This window comes from Symphalangus syndactylus, chromosome 10, assembly GCF_028878055.3.
Source record: "Symphalangus syndactylus isolate Jambi chromosome 10, NHGRI_mSymSyn1-v2.1_pri, whole genome shotgun sequence".
NCBI classification, from domain to species: domain Eukaryota; kingdom Metazoa; phylum Chordata; class Mammalia; order Primates; family Hylobatidae; genus Symphalangus; species Symphalangus syndactylus.
In genome coordinates this window covers 115,190,269-115,208,568 of record NC_072432.2, presented here as the reverse complement: position 1 = coordinate 115,208,568, position 18,300 = coordinate 115,190,269, and the positions used below count along the sequence as shown (strand labels likewise).

General features: G+C 51.0%; 1 protein-coding gene across 6 annotated transcripts in view; it reads right to left on the bottom strand.

The window, feature by feature from the left end:
- The window catches only part of BMP1 (bone morphogenetic protein 1), a 47,985-nt gene that overhangs the window by 14,678 nt on the left and 15,007 nt on the right, over positions 1-18,300 (bottom strand). For 5 of the 6 annotated variants that reach the window (XM_055295615.2, XM_055295618.2, XM_063611430.1 and 2 more), the window contains exons 7-15: positions 17,919-18,043; positions 17,263-17,378; positions 5,612-5,714; positions 3,593-3,709; positions 3,177-3,322; positions 2,848-3,043; positions 2,098-2,223; positions 839-999; positions 259-439 (exon numbers count right to left, since the gene is read on the bottom strand). In XM_055295615.2, the coding sequence (XP_055151590.2) occupies positions 259-439; positions 839-999; positions 2,098-2,223; positions 2,848-3,043; positions 3,177-3,322; positions 3,593-3,709; positions 5,612-5,714; positions 17,263-17,378; positions 17,919-18,043 (1,271 nt within the window). The remainder of the gene's footprint in view (positions 1-258; positions 440-838; positions 1,000-2,097; positions 2,224-2,847; positions 3,044-3,176; positions 3,323-3,592; positions 3,710-5,611; positions 5,715-17,262; positions 17,379-17,918; positions 18,044-18,300) is intronic. The other variant, XM_063611429.1, reaches the window with a different exon arrangement.

Below are 18,300 nucleotides of genomic sequence, written 5' to 3'. Positions count from 1 at the left end.
GGGTGTTGATTTCTCAATGCTTATGTTCTGCCCATCCTCAGGCCCCAGTCATTACAGTCCTGAGGGCTCAGGAATAATGGGATTTGGATACTGGAAGGGCTGGCTTGATGGGAGAATGAAGTGGTGGGGAGCAGGGGGCAGACTCTGCCTGCTTGGCATCAGGGAGGGCTGGGGAGTACGGGGGTGCAGGGGCAGGGAGAAAGGGAGCCCTGTTCTCCGAGGAGAGGCAGGGCTAGGAGCTGGGCAGTCCAGGGATACCTGAGAAGAAGTGGGCCTTGAAGCCCTTTTTGGACACGGTGTTGTCGGACTTGAACTCGACGCGCATGTTGTTGTACTGGGAGGTGATGACCTCAGGCTTCTCAGAACCACAGAACTTGCCATGCAGCTTGGAGTCGGCTGTGAGTCCACTGCGCACCTCCACGAAGTCGTACTTGCACACCTGCAGGGAAGCCCAGCTCCAGGCCTGCCTCCTCCAGGAAGCCTCTCTTGACTACTCCTGCCCTCGGGAAGCTCTCTGTTCTGCACATCCTTTAGCCTTGACTTAGCTACGCCCCCTCACTGGATCCTCCTGTGCTCCCCAAGCCAGCCCTAAGCCTTCCCTTGCTCCGCACGCCTCCCTAACTCAATGTCCTTCCTCCCACTAGCTACATGTCCCCCCACCCCCTTTGGTGCCCTCCCTGCTGGGCCTCCTGTGCTTCCTGAGGGGGGAGCAGTCTCTCCTCGACATTCGCAGAGTGTTTCTGCCGGGCCCCCTCTCGGAGGACAGGAAGCAGGCACTGAGCTGAATGCCCACGCCTCATAGCTTCCTGCCCCACCTCAGCCCCCAGTGGGCACTTACATCATTGCCCTCTGTCTCAAAGAAGTCAAACTGCAGGGAGATACGGTACTGGGTGGGGGCCACCAGCTGCCAGATGCAGTTCTTGTTGGGGGGGTACTCCTTGGGCCAGCCCGGGCTGGTGATGGAGCCGTTGAGCTTGGTGAGGAATCCGCCACAGGCAGCTGCGGGGACAAGGAAGGTGGCATCATCTGCGGGGACCCCCTGCCATGGGGAAGGGCTGAGATGTGGGCTGGGATGCAGTAAGGAGAAGATGGGGAGCCTGTGGACTCCCCAAGGCTCAGGGACCTGTGTCTGGTCCCTCTGGGGCGGATGGGAGAAGGCAGGGTGGCCTGGGTGTCTTCAGGGGTGAGCCTGTAGGGAGGAGTGGGGGAGCTAACGGGTCATAAGTGTGGCCATTTCTATCTTCTCTGCAAATGAACAGGCCAAGGATCTGCCAAGAGGGAGTGAGGGGGAATAAGGGGCTCAGGGAAAGCAGTTCAGGGAGGGGCAGTCCTGGGAGGTGCCGGAAAGGGAGAGCTCAGGGGCACGGCAAGATCGGCCTAGTGAGCCGGAGCCATTAGCCTCGGAGTGCTGTCACCAGCAACTCGGGGCCATGCGTGGAGAGGCGGAAACAGTGCCTGTCCCACAACAGGGGTTTCCCAACCTGTAGATCATATCACCGTGGTGGGTGGTGATATCAATTAGCAAGTCAAGGTGGTCAATTACAAAAAAAAAACCCCAAAACACCCCAAGAATGAAAAAACAAAACAAACCCAAAGCCAGAATGCAGCCTATGGGGGGACAGTGTGTTCTCGGGGTTGCAATGTGACATGTGTTTCTTATCCATAAGCTATGAAAAGAGTGTTGGGGTATCCGTCTAGCTTTTCCAAGAAGGGGTCTGTCCAAGGGCATAAGAAATCTTGGCAGTGGCTCAAGCCTGTGATCCCAGCACTTTGGGAGGCCGAGGCAGGAGGAGTACTTGAGGCCAGGAGTTTGAGACTAGCCTCGGCAACAAAGTAAGACCTCATCTCTACAAAAAATTTTTTAAAATTAGCCGGGCAAGGTGGTGTGCGCCTGTAGTCCCAGCTACTTGGGAGGCTAAGGTGGGAGGATTGCTTGAGCCCAGGAATGGGAGGCTGTGGTGAACTAAGATTGAGCCACTGTACTTCCAGCCTGAGTGACAGAGCAAGAGCCTGTCTAAAAAAAAAAAAAAAAAAATTCTGGGCAGGTGGGCTGGTGCCAGGGAGAGAACAGGGTCGGAGGCAGTCAGGGGCACTCACCCTCACAGTGGCGCTTGTCTGGGGCCAGCTCATACCCGGGGTCACAGCTGCACTTATAGCTGCCCAGGGTGTTGAGGCATCGCTGCTCACAGCCCCCACGGTTGGGCCGAGAGCACTCGTCCACCTCTGTGGTGGGAAGGAAAAGGTGTCACAGACTCCAGGCAGGGGCCTGGTCCCTCTTCCCACCTCTGCTTGGGGGTCAAGTCCAGGGTCCCTCATGCTTCTTATGACCACCTCTCACCCCCATTCAAGGGAAGAAGTTGGCTGTGAGCCTCACTTGTCCACTCAGCCCCAAGACCCACCCAACTCCCCAATGGCTGGAACCCCACAGAGTCTTCCTTCGGAACACACGGACTGGGTTGGTGTCTCTCACATGCTGTTCCCTGACTAAGGAGCCCTCTTTCATTTCTCCTTCAATCCTTATGTGAAGCCTGTGGTGGAGGGACTGTTACTGTGCCCATTTTACAGATGAGAAACTGAGGTTCAGGGAAAATACCCTGCCCAAGGTCATATAGGTGAAAAAAACCTCCAACTGCCTTTTTTCTTCCCTGAATCATACAGCAGGTCCTGCCTCTAATCCACATTGGGGGACCTCTTCTCCCCAGGTAGCCCAGAGCTCCTTAAGGGCATGGCCCCGGGGTCTCACTGGCATCCATATGCCTCCTGGAGTCTCCGTGTTGAATGAGTGAGTGAAGAAGGAATGAAGGTCACGAGGCACCTTGGAGCAGGGGAGAGTAAGACAGGAGGCACCTTTGAAAAAGTTGACGGCAAAGCCCGCTTTGTTAATGGACCCATCAGAGACGAACTTGAGCCAGAGGCGGCTGGATGTGCTCTTGATGTCATCGGGCTTCTCGTAGCCACAGTAGCGCCCGATGAGGGTGCTGCTCTCACTGTGCCCGTCGCGCACCTCCAGATAGTCGTAGGCACAGCTGTCATGGCGCTCAATCTAGGGGTCGAGGCTTCATCAGTGGAAGGGGCTCTGGCTGCCAGAGACGCACCCCTGGGAGCCCAAAGAGAGGCAGCTGTCCCAGGGAGCGACTGCAGGATTCAAATGTCAGATCACAGGGCCACTGACCTACCTCAAAGGACTGGAACGTGAGGCCCACGTGGAAGCCCTCAGACACCTGGATCCGCCAGATGCAGACCTTGCTGGGCCGGTAATCGTCTGGGTAGTTGGGCGATTGAATGTGGCCATAGTCCTTTTTCACATCACCCCCGCAGATGGCTGTGGGGACACGGGATGGAGTGGGAAGGGGTGGTGAGTCAGCATGCTCTGCCCTGCTAGGGAGCTCTTTTCCCCACTCCTCCAGTCCCTCCCATGTCCCCCAACTTTTCAGTTCCCCATCAAACCCCCAGTCCCAGGCAATCCCATCATTCTCTCTGCTTCTTCCCTTGGGAACCCACAATCTTGCCCCTCAGGTGCCAGGAGGGAGTTGTTCTACGATGCCCAGAGACCTCCTATCTGACTCCTCCCACCCGCCGCCTTCCTCAGTACCTTCGTAGACTGCAAAGAAGCCCTTTCCAACCCAATTGCTGCTGCTGCGGAATTCAACCCAGAGGCGGCTGTCAGTGGAGACGATAGGCTCAGGGAGTTTGGACCCACAGAAGCGGCCTGCACAGACAGTGTGGATGGGAGAGTGGTGAACCCTGAGGACACCCCGTATAGAGGCCCCACCTCTCCAGGAGGCTTCGGTGCTTGGGCCTTGATCTGTGGCCACCCTACTTCACACATTCCCAAGACTGTACACCCTCTGGTTGGCTTCTGTCTGGTCCAAGGTCCAATTTGGCTTAGGAGAGCCAGAGACCACTTGAGGGATAGGATATGAGTCTATTTCTAGGAGGAAAGATAGATCTTTATTTTTCATTTTATCTTATTTTATTTTTTTGAGATGGAGTCTCGCACTGTCACCCAGGCTGGAGTGCAGTGGCATGATCTCGGCTCACTGCAACCTCTGCCTCCTGGGTTCAAGCAATTCTCCTGCCTCGGCCTCCCAAGTAGCTGGGGCTACAGGCATCTACCACCACACTCAGCTAATTTTCATATTTTTAGTAGAGATGAGGTTTTGCCATATTGGCCAGGCTGGTCTCAAACTCCTGACCTCAGGTGATCCACCCACCTTGGCCTCCCAGAGTGCTGGGATTTCAGGTGTGAGCCACCATGCCCGGCCAAGGTAGATCTTTATAATGTCCAACTATACATGTGTTCTATTTACCTTTCTAAAGAGCATACTACCATCATTATTTACCTTTTCTTATTTGGTCTCTATGCAAATAAGAGACCAAATAAGAAATAAAATCGGAAATATAATCAGAAATAAACATGGCTTTCTTTACACATTACAAACTGCCCTCACAGACATGTTTTTATTTGGTCAAATGCAAAGGATGCCCCAGGACCCTAAATAAATCACAGAATCTGGGGACTAGGTCACAAAATGTCCACTTTGAAACAAAAATGAATAAGAATCAACATAAGTGAATGAGGTCGGCCATCTGTGGAATTCTTTGTAGTCAAGAATCAACTAGGAATGAGTTGTGTGTTCCTAATAAGGCCGGTGTTTCCCAACATTCAGCAAGGGACAGAGGGTGCTGGCCCAGGAATGTAAGTTATGAAAAAGAAACTCCCATCTTGGAAAAACACTAACACGTCTGCGAGAGGAAGTGCTGTTAAGGACAGCTGCTTTGAGTGACCAAAAAGAAATATTTAAATATCGGAAACTGGGGGGAAAATAGAGGTGAGCAAGATCCATCTGGCTGTTTTAGGCATAGGCTGAGGAGAAGAGGTTCTGTTGCCAAAAGTGGTCCTGAGCTCCTTACCATCATGTCCAGCTAGGAGGAGATTCACACAGCTCCTCGGGCTTGCTGCAAATACCCTCTAGGATCACCTGCCTCCCTTTGCCCTAATTCTAGGTTCATTAAAGCACCTTCTGTTCTGTGCTTCTGACCCACTTACTCCCACTGACTCACCTCCTGCCTCCTACCCTCCTCGGGACAAAGTATCCTATGCAAACAAGGTCGGGCCACGGCGCCCAGTGTGCAGCCCTTGGCAGTGAGTTAGGAGATGGGCTGGCAGGTTATGATGACTCTCTTTTGAGCCAGGCTACACTGTGGGCACTCAAAAACCAGAAGGGCAGACAGAAAAAAGTAGCGGAGCCTCTGAAAGTGCCCAGTTGAGGAAGAGAGCCTGGGGCCATGGGGATGCACAGAACAGCCTGTCTCTCTCAGTCAATTCCGATGACTCCTTGCACCCGTAGGGTGACAGCCAACTTCACAGGGAGGCCCAGAAGCCTGCACTGGGGACTCTGAAGTCCAGATCGAGGTCAGGACTTGCCTAAAGTCACGCAGCAAGTGAGTAATGCAGCTCTCTGGGACTAATGATGCCAGGACTCCTGGCTCCCACAACAGGATGTCATCCCTGGCCAGTGTTGGGCCCTGGAGGGGGATGAAGAGTGTGATGAGGGTGGTTCGGAGAGGGAATCAGCATGGAGGGGCAGGGGGTGGCTGGTGCCGTTACCTCGGAGGGACGCCTTCCTCCAAAAGCCATCTCGGACCTCCACGTAGTCGTACCAGCACAGGCGGCTGCGGTACAGGTCCAGGGACGTGAAGTTCAGGATGATCTAGGGCAACAGGGGAGGAAGAGGGTTAAGCTGTCCCGAACATTGCACCGGCCCTCTGCCAGCCCCATGATGACCACCGCCCACCTTACGCGAGGCAGGTCCCCACGGGTGAGAGTTAAGGGGCTCCCAAAAGGAGCTCCCGGCACAGAACCGGCCCTCCTTCACAGTTATCTGCGTATGGTCAGCTTTCTTCCCAGAAGGCCCAGGAGGAAAAGGAGCCGTCACTTTGGGTAGAACCCCTGGCTCCAGCTCTCTTCATAGTCAATTAGATAACACAACCTATAATACCTTCAAGAGGAACTGGTCTCTACAGTGGTAGGAAGGGCCAAGGGCTGCATGAGGGTACTGGGGGGTCTGAAGTAGGGACGAAGGGTCCCAAGAGGAGAGGCAAGGGGTAAGAAGGGCTGAGTCACCAATCATCACTTTTTTTTTTGTCAGGGTCTTGCTTTGTCGCCCAGGCTGGAGTGCAATGGTACAATCACAGCTCACTGCAGCCTCCACCTCCCAGGCTCAAGCCATCCTCCGACCTGAGCCTCCCAAAGTGCTGGGATTGCAGGAGTTCGTCACTGCGCCCAGCCCCATCATCATTTATTGAGTGCTGATTCTGGACAGGGGGACACACTAACTGCTGAAAGGACACCAGATCTGAATCCATCCCTGTCCTCAAGAAGCTCCAGGCTTAGGGAGGGATGAGACATACGCATGAGAAAGCTCAGACCCCAGTCACAACAGCCTGGGTGTGAATCTCCACTCTGCATTTCCTGCTGTGAGTCATCAAGCAAACCATGCAACCTCTGAGCCTCTGCTATGTCCTGCGTGCAATGGGGAGAAGAGTCCCTACCCTGACATCACACTTCCAAGGCACAGGCACTGTCTGTCCTGAGCCCCTCATTTCAGGCTTCGAGCTCAGGAAACGCTCGCTCGCTACTGGAGGAATGTTACATCTTGGTGAGTACCAATCCTCCTTAGCAGGTGGGCATTTTAACAGGTAGAGAATTTAATGATTTCCCTCCACTTCCGGGGGAAAACCACTTCCTTGGTAGGTTCCAGAGTGGGCCCAAAGCCTGCCGTGTATTCAGAGTTCCAACAAGTAGGGATTCCAGGGATGTGTTCACTGTGACCTGCGAGGCCAGTGCAGCGGACTCTCAATGGTCTCAGGGGTCTCCCGCTCTGGGAGAGCTGGGTTCTCCGCTAGAGAAGGGGAGAGTCTGCCTCCCTTGTACCTTCTTGGAGAGTTAGAGGCAGAGTGGAGGCCAGGATGAAAAAGATTCCATGGTGGGCACTGGCAATTGCTGTCTGTAGCCAGGGTCAACTGGCTAGTCGGGGAGGAGCTCCTGGCTCCTGGTCACTCTGACATGGGCCCTATCAGAATACCTAGTGATTCCAATATCTGCCTAGAGGACCTTTCCCACTTCTTGGCCGCTCAGTTCTGCAACCTCCTCTCTCGACCTCTCTATACCTTCTCGGCCACACACCAACATGTCACACTGTGCAGGCCGGCTTCATCGAGAATTGTCTGCCCCTCCATAATCTCAGCTTCAAGGGCCCCACTCTCCATTCAGTTCCCAGTCTTTCTGTCAGTTCTCATCACTGCGACCTTCAACCCACTGCACCCAGGGCAATGCCACTGCCGGTCACTCCCATCTACTCTCTCTCCTTACCCAGCTTAGCTCCACAGCCCATCCCTTTTCTTCTATTCTTTTTAAAAATTCATACATGAGTTTAACTATATTTATTTGGGGGACCTTTTATTAATTGTGGTATTCTGTGATATAATTGAGTAAGATGTTTTTGAAAAGCACACTATAGGCCAAGCGTGGTAGTTCACTCCTGTAATCCCAGCACATTGGGAGGCCAAGGCAGGTGGATCACTTGAGGTCAGGCGTTCAAGACCAGCCTGGCCAACATGGTGAAACCTCATCTCTACTAAAAATACAAAAAAAATTAGGCAGGTGTGATGGTGGGCACCTGTAATCCTAGCTACTCGGTAGGCTGAGGCAGGAGAATTGCTTGAACCTGGGAGGCAAAGGTTGCAGTGAGCCTAGATCGTGCCACTGCACTCCAGCCTGGGCGACAGAGGAAGACTCTGTCTCGAAAAAAAGATAAAATAAAATAAAGAAAAGCACACTATATATTACTCTTGGTTATTATTATCATCATCAAAAGTTATTGTTACTATTAGAAGTCCTGGCATTTTGAAACTCTCAAGATGCAAGTCCGTTCTAGCTCTTGCAAGGGAGTAGATGGCGTCTCATTACCAGATGTGGACCAGACATGGTAGCTCACACCTGTCACTGAACACTTTGCGAGGCTGAGGCAAGGGGATCACTTGAGTCCATGAGGGTGAGAACAGCCTGGGCAACATAGTGAGACCCCCATCTTTAGAAAAATTAAAAAATTAGCCAGCTATGGTGGCATGTGTCTGTAGTTCCAGCTACTAGGAAGGCTGAAGTGGGAGGATCACCTGAGCCTAGGAGGCTGAGGCTTCAGTGAGCCGGGATTGCACTGGCTCACTGAATGGAAATTTGGTTTTATTATTTATACATAATACATAATATATAAGATATATATGTATATGTATGTGTGTGTATATGTGTGTGTGTGTGTGTGTGTGTGTATATATATCTCCATCAGTAGAGACCTGCAGGGGGCAACTGAATAATTAAATTGAGAGAAATCAACACAATAGTATTCTAAGCAGCCACTGACTGAGTGCTGGCACGGAACAGCGACCACAATTCATTGCTGAGTGCAAGGTATGTTGCAAAAGCCCATATACGTGTGCATACAATTCCTTTTTGTCTTGTATATATATACATACATATATACACATCCATGCTTACATGCACATATATACCTAGAAGGGTCTGGAAGGAGACACCAGAAAGTGTTACCAATGCTTAGTCACCTCTGAGGAGTGGGATCTGGAGGGTCAAGGGGAGAAAATTCACTGGTTATTTTAGGCATTTCTAGACTGTTCAAAAAGTTTACTGTGTGCATATGTTATTTGTATATCTAACAAACAACAAAAACAAGAGTTGCTGGGTGGAAGAAGGGATGCAGAGGGCCGAGTGAGGGCGCTCTGGCTCCTAACACACCCTCCACCACTCCTCCACGTGGCCTCCCTGCGCCTGCCAAGCAGTTCTGCTCAGCAGCTGTGCTGAGGACAAGCGCCCGCTTTCCTTCATCCTTAGAAGCAGCCTTGGCTCTGTCTGGGGAGGATGATGTCAAAGCTGCTGAGGACGAAACCACGCCCAGCCGGCAGAACCCCAGAGGGCCCACCCGAGACCTCCAAAGAAGCAGGAGGAACCAGGGGTCACACCACTCAGGAGGAAGAAACCTGCATTGGCCAAGAGAGGCATCCTACAGAAAGGCCCAGTGATGGCTATATTGAGACCGGAGGTGTCAAATTAAGAGTTGTTCTGGCTTCTGTCGTGTGGAAACAGCTGTGCTCTGGTGGCAAGGGCAATGCCCTTTGCCAGAGAAAACCTGGCCAGCCCCGCCGCTTCCGGCTGGTGACTTGGGCCTGTGGCTCAGCTTCCTTAAGGCTCAGTGTTTTTGTCTGAAATTGAGATGGGGCCGGGTGCGGTGGCTCATGCCCGTAATCCCAGCACTTTGGGTGACTGAGGTGGGAGGATCGCTTGAGCTCAGGAGTTTGAGACCAGCCTGAGCAACACAGTGAGACCCCATCTCTACAAAAAAATTGAAAAATTTGCCGGGCATGATGGTGCATGGCAGTGGTCCCAGCTACTCGGGAGGTGGAGGTGGGAGGATCACTTGAGCCACGGAGGTCCAGGCTGGAATGAGCCATGATCACACCACTGGGCAACAGAGCAACTCTGTCTCAGAAAAAAAAAAAAAAAAAAACCCCAAACTGGAAATGATTATAATGGCTCCACTGGGGAGTTGGGAGGATTCAATGAGATATGGGGTGCAGAGTCTCCTGGTGCACCCCGAATATAGGAAATACTCCTCATGCTTGCTGCATGCTGGCAGGGGAGAAGTAATAGGACACCTCTCTTCAGGCCACAGTGTGCCAGTTAAACATGTTGCCCCTTGGTGACTCACTGTCTGGCTTCAGTCTGACTTTGCTGCATGATCTTTAGGCCCATCAACCAGTTCCTCTGTGCCTCTGTGTCCTTATTTATAAGAGGGTAATGATGATACTATCTGCCTCCCAGGACTTAGGGGAGTTCAATTCATATATGTGTAAAATTTACAAGTGCCCAACACACAGTAAGCACTCAATAAATGTTAACTTTGCTAGTAGAATGAAGTTTGCTTAAGATTTTTTGGTATTTGGAATGGTTCAGACTAGAATCCTGGAATTAGAGAGAAATAGCGTCCCTAGGGAAGTGGACCAGGATTTCCTCATTTAAAAAGATTAGGGGCTGGGGGCTGGGCACGGTGGCTCACGCCTGTAATTCCAGCACTTTGGGAGGCCGAGGTGGGCGGATCACGAGGCCAGGAGATTGAGACCAGCCAGGCTAACACAGTGAAACCCTGTCTCTACTAAAAATACAAAAAAAAAAAAAAATTAGCTGGGCATGGTGGTGGGCGTCTGTAGTCCCAGCTACTGAGGAGGCTGAGGCAGGAGAATGGCTGAACCCTGGAGGCGGAGCTTGCAGTGAGCCGAGATCATGCCACTGCACTCCAGCCCGGGCAACAGAGCAAGACTCCAGTCTCAAAATAAATAAATAAATTAATTAAAATAAATAAAAGATTAGGGGCTGGCCTGGGCGTGGTGGCTCACGCCTGTAATCCCAACACTTTGGAAGGCCCAGGTGGGCAGATCACCTGAGGTTAGGGGTTTGAGACTAGCCTGGCCAACATGACAAAACCCCATCTTTATTAAAAATATAAAAATCAGCCGGATGTGGTGGCACGTGCCAGTAGTCCCGGTTACTTGGGAATCTGAGGCACGAGAATCACTTGAACCCGAGATGCAGAGTTTGCAGTGAGCTGCACTCCAGCCTGGGCAACAGAGTAAGACTCTGTCTCTAAAAAATAAAATAAAATAATTAAATAAAATTAAAAGATTAGGAATATGGGAAAGATAGCAGCAGCTAACACTGGTTGAGTTCTCACTATGTGATAGGTACTACTCCAGGAACTTTATGTATATTAATTTGTTTAATCCTTATACCTTTATGAGGAGGAGACGGTTTTAAGAAGGGAATCATGGTTAGCAGATCAAACTTGATAGTACCCCCTTGTGGTAGGTACTATTGCCAGGCTCATTTTATAGTTGGGGAAACAGGCCAGGCACGGGGGCTCGCACCTGTAATCCCAGCACTTACGGAGGCTGAGGCAGGATCACCCGAGGTCAGGAGTTCAAGACCAGACTGGCCAACATGGCGAAACCCTGTCTCTACTAAAAATACAAAAATTAGCCAGGCATGGTGGCACGTGCCTATAGTCCCATCTACTTGGGAGGCTGAGGCAGAAGAATTGCTTGAACCCAGAGGTAGAGGTTGCAGTAAGCTGAGATCACGCCACTGCACTCCAGCCTGGGCAACAGAGTGAGACTCCATCTCAAAAAATATATATATAGATAGACAGGGAAACAAAGGCACAGAGAGGTTAAGCAACTTCCCCAAGACCACACAGCCAGTACATGGCACGGCTGTGAGTCAAACTCAGGCACTCTGGCTCTTAAAGTTACACCCTCCACCAATCCTCCACATGGCCTCCCTGGGCCTGCCAAGCAATTCTGCTCAGCAGCTGTGCTAAGGACGAGTGTCCATTTTCCCTTCATCCTCAGAGCCCCACACCCTTCAAGAAGCAGGAACTTAGGGTAGGATCCAGCACAGGCTTTGCAGAGAAGGGAGGGATCCCTTTGGCCTGGCTGGGGATGTGGAAGTCAGGGAAGGCATTAAGAATTTGGGTTGGGCCGGGTGTTGTGGCTCACGCCTGTAATCCCAGCACTTTGGGAGGCCGAGGCGGGCGGATCACCTGAGGTCAGGAGTCCGAGACCAGCCTGGCCAACATGGTGACACCCCGTCTCTACTAAAAATACAAAAATTAGCCGGGCGTGGTGGCAGGCGCCTGTAATCCCAGCTACTCGGGAGGCTGAGGCAGGAGAATCACTTGAACCCGGGAGGTGGAGGTTACATTGAACTGAGATTGTGTCATTGCACTCCAGCCTGGGGGACAAGAGCAAGACTTCATCTCAAAAAAAAAAAAAAAAAAAGGAAAGATGGTGAAACCCTGTCTCTCCTAAAAATACAAAAATTAGCCAGGGGCGATGGCAGGTGCCTGTGATCCCAGCTACTCAGGAGACTGAGGCAGAAGAATTGCTTGAACCCGGGGGGCAGAGGTCGAGGTGAGCTGAGATCGTGCCACTGCACTCCAGCTTGGGCGACAGAGTGAGACTCAGTCTCAGAAAAAAAAAGAATTTGGGTTGGACCTTGAAGAACAGGTAGCCTATCAGGAGGCAGGGATGGGAATGAGGGCAGATATTGCCAGCTCCAAAAGTTCTTATCTTCTTGGCTCCTCTGCAAATGTTTAATCCGCTGACCATGATTCCCTTCTTTTTTTTTTTTTTCCTTTTTGAGAGTGAGTCTTACTCTGTTGCCCAGGCTGGAATGCAGTAGCACAATCTTGGTTCACTGCAACCTCCACCTCCCGGGTTTGAGCAAGCGATTCTCCTGCCTCAGCCTCCCGAGTAGCTGGGACTACAGGCATGCACCACCACGCCCAGCTAATTTTTGTCTTTTTAGTAGAAACAGGGTTTCACCATGTTGGCCAGGCTGGTCTCAAACCCCTGACCTCCAGTGATCCACCCGCCTCGACCTCCCTAAGTGCTGGGATTACAGGGGTGAGTCACCGCACCCAGCCAATTCCCTTCTTAAAACCGTCTCCTCCTCATAAAGATTCTCCTCCGTTGCTGGGGAACCACTGTCAGTCCTCTCCATGCCATCTGCTAATTACATGAGTGTAGACTTGGGGGATCTGAAAAGAAGGCTTTCCAGGTGGCTCTTTTACTTTGACATACCCATGACAGGCAGAATCAATTGTATATGGCAAGATTTACCTATCATTCACATTTCTGGCAATAAGCTGAGAATTGGGAGGCAAATGAAAAACAACTTCTCCACAGCCAAAATAGATGGCAAAGTCCATCCACTAAAGCAGGCGGCATTATTTCAGGTTTACCTTTGAAGGACCATAGACTTTGGAGTCAGAAAGTCCTAGAACCGAATGCCAATTTCACCACTACTACTTGTGTAAACTTGGGTAGATTACTCAAGCGCTTGAAGCCTCCATTCTCTTGGCTGTACAGTAGGGATGATAGTACCTAGGTCGTAAAAGTGTTATGGGGAATAGCGAGGTCCGGCATGTAAGGTGCCTGATGCTCTCCGTGGTACATAATCATTAAACAATAGAGAGGCCATTAGTATTCTACCACACCAGGCTCTGCAGGCCCTTTCAATGTTCACGTCCCCAGGGTGTCACTTGGCTTTCCTTACAACTCTCCAATTTCATTCAGGACTGTGGCTAGTTTTTGCTTCGTGTATTTCTACAACCATGCGTTGATTAATCTGGAATTTTTATAGTTAGCCCTTTTCTCTTTCTGCGGCTCCAGGCAAGCTTCTGAAAAAAGGACAGGAGTCCTCTGGGAATTGCAGCGGGAGCAGCCCCAAGGCAGAGAGAGATGCTTTTGGGGCAAGGCCATGTGTGTCCACTAGAGAGACTAGTGTCAGCCCAGGCCAGCCAGGAAGAACAGGGAAGGAAGCTGATCCTAGCCCAATGCCATACCCCTGCCGATTGCAAAAACTCCTGGACAGGAAGGTAAGTAGCGTGCCACCTGACTCCGCTGCTCAGGGCCAGGGACCGTCTTGTGTGTCTGTACATCCCTGGTGGCTGGCCCAGTGCTGGGCACATAATAGGCACACAGGTTTGCTGAAGAGCACTAAAGTAATTGTCGAAATGCAGCAGGGCTTTAGAACATACATAATATTGCAATCACCGACTCTTGTGTCATAATCCAATTTTGTGTAATTTTGGAGAAGTTACTAAATTTTTCCAAGCCTGGTTTCTCATATCCAAAACAGGGATAATGTTAGCATCTGGCCCATAATGTTGCTGTACGATAATGTTGGACATAACACACATAAAGAATTTAACATGGTCGGGCGCAGTGGCTCAAGTCTGTAATCCCAGCACTTTGGGAGGCCGAGGCAGGTGAATCACCTGAGGTCGGGAGTTCGAGACCAGCCTGACCAACATGGAGAAACCCGTCTCTACTAAAAATAGAAAATTAGCCGGGTGTGGTGGCACATGCCTGTAATCCCAGCTACTCAGGAGGCTGAGGAGGTTGTGGTGAGCTGAGATCGTGCCATTGCACTCCAGCCTGGGCAACAAGAATGAAACACGTCTCAATAGTGATAATAATAATAATACTAATAATAATAATAATAATTTAACACATACCTGCTCAATCATATGTTCAATCATTGTTAGTTATTGCTATTATTATCAATGGGTGAGATTTCCCAAGGCTGGAGTAATGGGAACCCTTTAGAGGGAAACAAAGGAAGCCAGGGCATAGCTGGTGGAAAACAGCAAAAAAGGAATGCAATTTTTTGTTGTTGTTTTGAGACAAGATCTTGCTCTGCCCCTCTGGCATGAGTGTAGTGGTATAATCATAGCTCACTGCAACCTTGAACTCCCAGGCTCAAGCAATCCTCCCACCTCAGCCTCCCGAGTAGCTGGAACTACCAACACCCACCAGACACCCAGCTAATTTTTAAAATTTTTTGTAGAGATGGAGTTCCCCTATGTTAGCCAGGCTGGTCTCAAACTCCTGGCCTCAAACTCCTGGCCTCAAGTGATCCTCCTGCCTCAGCTTCCGAAAGTGTTGGGATTACAGGCATGGGACATATACTGGCCAGAACTGCCATTTTTTAAGTGAGATTCAGAACAAGGAAGAATGGGTTCACTTTTAAGGGAAGATGGTAGAATATCAACCAAGAGAGAAGCCGGAATTACTCAACTCTCAATAAAAATCTGTCCTACATAAGAATGATCTTCAAATTACAACAAATGAAAATAAGCATTGTTTGAAAAGGAAATAGAAGCTCAATAACATAGAAGGAGGAGAGCCCGTGAGCACCTCTCTACATTGGTTTTTGTCTCCAAGCTCATCAATGACATCAGAGGAGACAGTCAAATAATTTGCAGATGTGATCAGCATGTGTAATCTGCAGGACTCAGAGTAAAAGCTTTCCCAGTCTTCAAAGGGGTGTGTGTGTGCTGGGAGGAGAGTAAGGAGTGGATTCTGGGAATTGCAAACCACTCAGCCAAACGTCAATCCCCAATGAAACAGATGGTCTGTGACCATTTAGAAAAGAAACACTTGATTACTAGGAGCCAGTTTGGGTTCACTAGAAACAAGGCAGGTCGAACACATTTGTCTTCCTTTTAAAAGGGGTTTTATCAACTGGTGGAACAGTAGATTTAATTTGGTAAGGCATTGCATCTTACGTATTCAGCATTTATGAAACACTTCTTGGGCCAAGGATAGAAAGAAGACCAAGGTATGGTCTCAGAAGGAGCGTACATCCCGGTCAACTGGTGGTCACCTGTGGCTGGATAGTAATGACCTTAAGTGGCATCATAACTGGTGTAACAACTGCTCAAAGCCTAGATTAACAGACTAATGTCAATTTGGAGGGAAATCTTGGTTCTTCTTTGGTTTGTGTGCTGTTCTATGTTTTGATCAAAGGCTAGGATGAAGACCTAAAAGACATGCTTATCAAAGGAGCTCATGGCAGAGGTAAAAGAAGGGCTGCCTGATGGATGGTGAAATTCTGATTCGAAATGATCTATGTCAAAATGAACAATGGAACCAATAATAGAATTGAACCCAGCTCAACGCTGCATTATGACATTAAGAACCATGCCCCAATCAAGGAAAGTAAAGTCTTGTAGCTCATTCTTGGGAGCAATAAAAATATGAAGGACACAGAAGGTCTGGAGTTGGTGCAGAGGTTCAGAGTCTGTGTGAAAAGACCGTGAATAAATCTAAGATGGGATGGGAGTAGTCTCCCACATTAGGAGGGCTGACATGGGAAAGAGGGAGTGAGTTATCCTGAACTGCTCTTGAGGAAAGTACTGGAGCAATTGGGGGGCTTAAGGGAGAAGAGACGTTGTAACATTAAGAGCTGGCTATAGGCCAGATGCGGTGGCTCCCGCCTGTAATCCCAGCACTTTGGAAGCCTGAGCCAGGAGGATCACTTGAGCTCAGGAGTTCAAGACCAGCCTGTGCAACATGGCGAAACCCTGCCTCGACCAAAAATAGAAAAAAAATTGCCAAGCATGGTGGCGCACATCTGTGGTCCCAGCTACTTCAGAGGCTGAGGTGGGAGTATTGCTTGAGCCTAGGAGGCAGAGGTTGCAGTGAGCTGAGATCGCGCCACTGCACTCCAGCTTGGGTGACAGAGTGAGATTCTGTCTCAAGAAAAAAAAAAAAAAAGAGCTGGCTAGAGAACAGAATGAATTATTCTGAAAAGTAGTGAGCCTCTCATCACCTTAGGTATTCAAACAGGGCTAAGCAACCATGCAGTGGGAAACCTGACCCGACGGGCTTGGGGGCCCTCCCCACACTCAGTGTCCACCCTGCTTGCCACCAATTAGTAACGAGCAGGGAAGGCTTCCTGAAGGAGGTCACATCCGAGCTAGACTGTGAAGATGGAGACAGCTCTGACCCGACCCCACAGTATGCCCGAAGCCAGCCCCACGTGGCAGCAAATATGAGAACTGGGCACTTCCCCACAAGGTAAGACAGAAGGTAGAGGTGAGCTTTCTCTATGGATCAGAACTGATACAGCAGGTGACAGGTAGAGGGAGGAGAAATAGAGTGCCAGTGGAGAGCCAGGCACAGAAAATCAGGCCCACAGAGCAAAGACTGGAGGGTCCTGGCCTGAGTAAGGGGAAGGATAGGTGAGAAGGAGAGACCCACCAGGCAGCATCCTGCTGGAGGCACCTGCATCATTCCTTAATTGTTCACAGGGCTAGAGCCTGTCAGAATTGGGAAGAGCCCTTCAGGAGCCCCTGGCCCAAGCCCTGATGAGATGGATGATTGCTGAGCATCAGGCTGAGCAGTTAACCCAAGGGAACCCAGACCTGAGAAGGGCTCCAGTCCCACCTCAGTCCTTGTTAGCTGTGTGACCTTGGGCAAGTTACTTAACCACCCTGTGCCTCAGTTTCCTCATCTGTAAAATAAAGGTGGAGGTAGCCACAAAAACTAAAAGAGGTGATGTAGGAAAAGCACTCAAGAAGAACTAGATAATCAAAATAGACTACACAGCAAGTGCTATGTGCAAATTAACACTAATTTACAATTATTGGGAGATGCCAGGGAAGGCGGTGAATGCCAGGAGCCCCTTCCCACAGCAGTGCTCCATCAGTGCTGTGGACTCAATGCATTTATGGTAGCCAGGTAGGTCGCTGGCACCCGTATTGACCCCCACTGTGGGAGAAGTCCCTGAGGTATGGGGACCCGCAGGGGAGGGGGAGGCTCAGAGGCTGAGCCCACACGTACCTTCTCCCCGGGTGTGACGGAGATGCGCCATACGCAGTGCATGTGAGCAGAGTAGCCATTGGGGTATTCAGGGGAGGAGAAGTTGCCTGTGCTGTCTTGCAGGGTCTCTCCACAGGCTGTGAGGAAAGAAAATGACAGGGCAGGGCTGCAGGCGCCAAATCCCCCCACCTTCTGGCTCACCCACCCCTGAGCCTTGGCATCCTCTGGGGGAGGGCAGAATGCCTGAGGAGTGGGAGGGTATCTGCAACTGTCCTGCCCCTGTAAGATCCACACCCTCTGCCTCACAAACAGCACACACCATCCTACCTCCCAGCCCAGTGCTGCCCTGTTTGTGAAGGCAATATGGGTTCCAGAGCTAAGGTCAAGCTCCCTTGGTGGGGCTCCGTGCCACCTCCCTCTCCTAGGATTGCTGTTCTCCCCACTTCGGCCCCTACAGACCCTCAGAAGGTGGCAGGTCAGCTTCTGACCACCCACCTGAGCCTACCCCCAGTGGCCTCCTTCACTTGGACACTGCCCCTCCTATGGGGTCCCCTCCCCTGCCACACCATTCTCTTAAGACTTGCAGCCTAAGCCTTCTTGGTGGCACCAGGCACCTGGCCTCTGCCTCCCTCAGGCCCTGCCCTCCACGTCCTCACCCATCCCTTCTCTGCCCTGACCTGGGCACTTGTAAAGCTTGCGGGCTTGGGCAATGTCCCCCTTGCTGAGCCGTGTCCTTTGGCCAATGGGAGGTTTCACCCCGTTCACCTCATACTTGGGGACAATGGTATCCAGGAAGATGCCCCTGAAGAAGAGGGAGAAAAGTAAGGGTGAGCATCTCATGGACAGTGGGCAGGGAGTGGGTGGCATGCCCATCTGTACCCACAAGTCACGACCCTGCTGGAGCTCAGACATTCCTCAGCAGGGTCAGGGCCGGGTGGAGACGTCTCACCCTGTCATTATGCTGCCCACTGACCAGCAGCCACCCTGCTCCATGGCAGCCACACCACAGGAGTCAGGGGAGCCCCAGGAACACTTTGGGAGGTCAGGGATGCAGGTCCA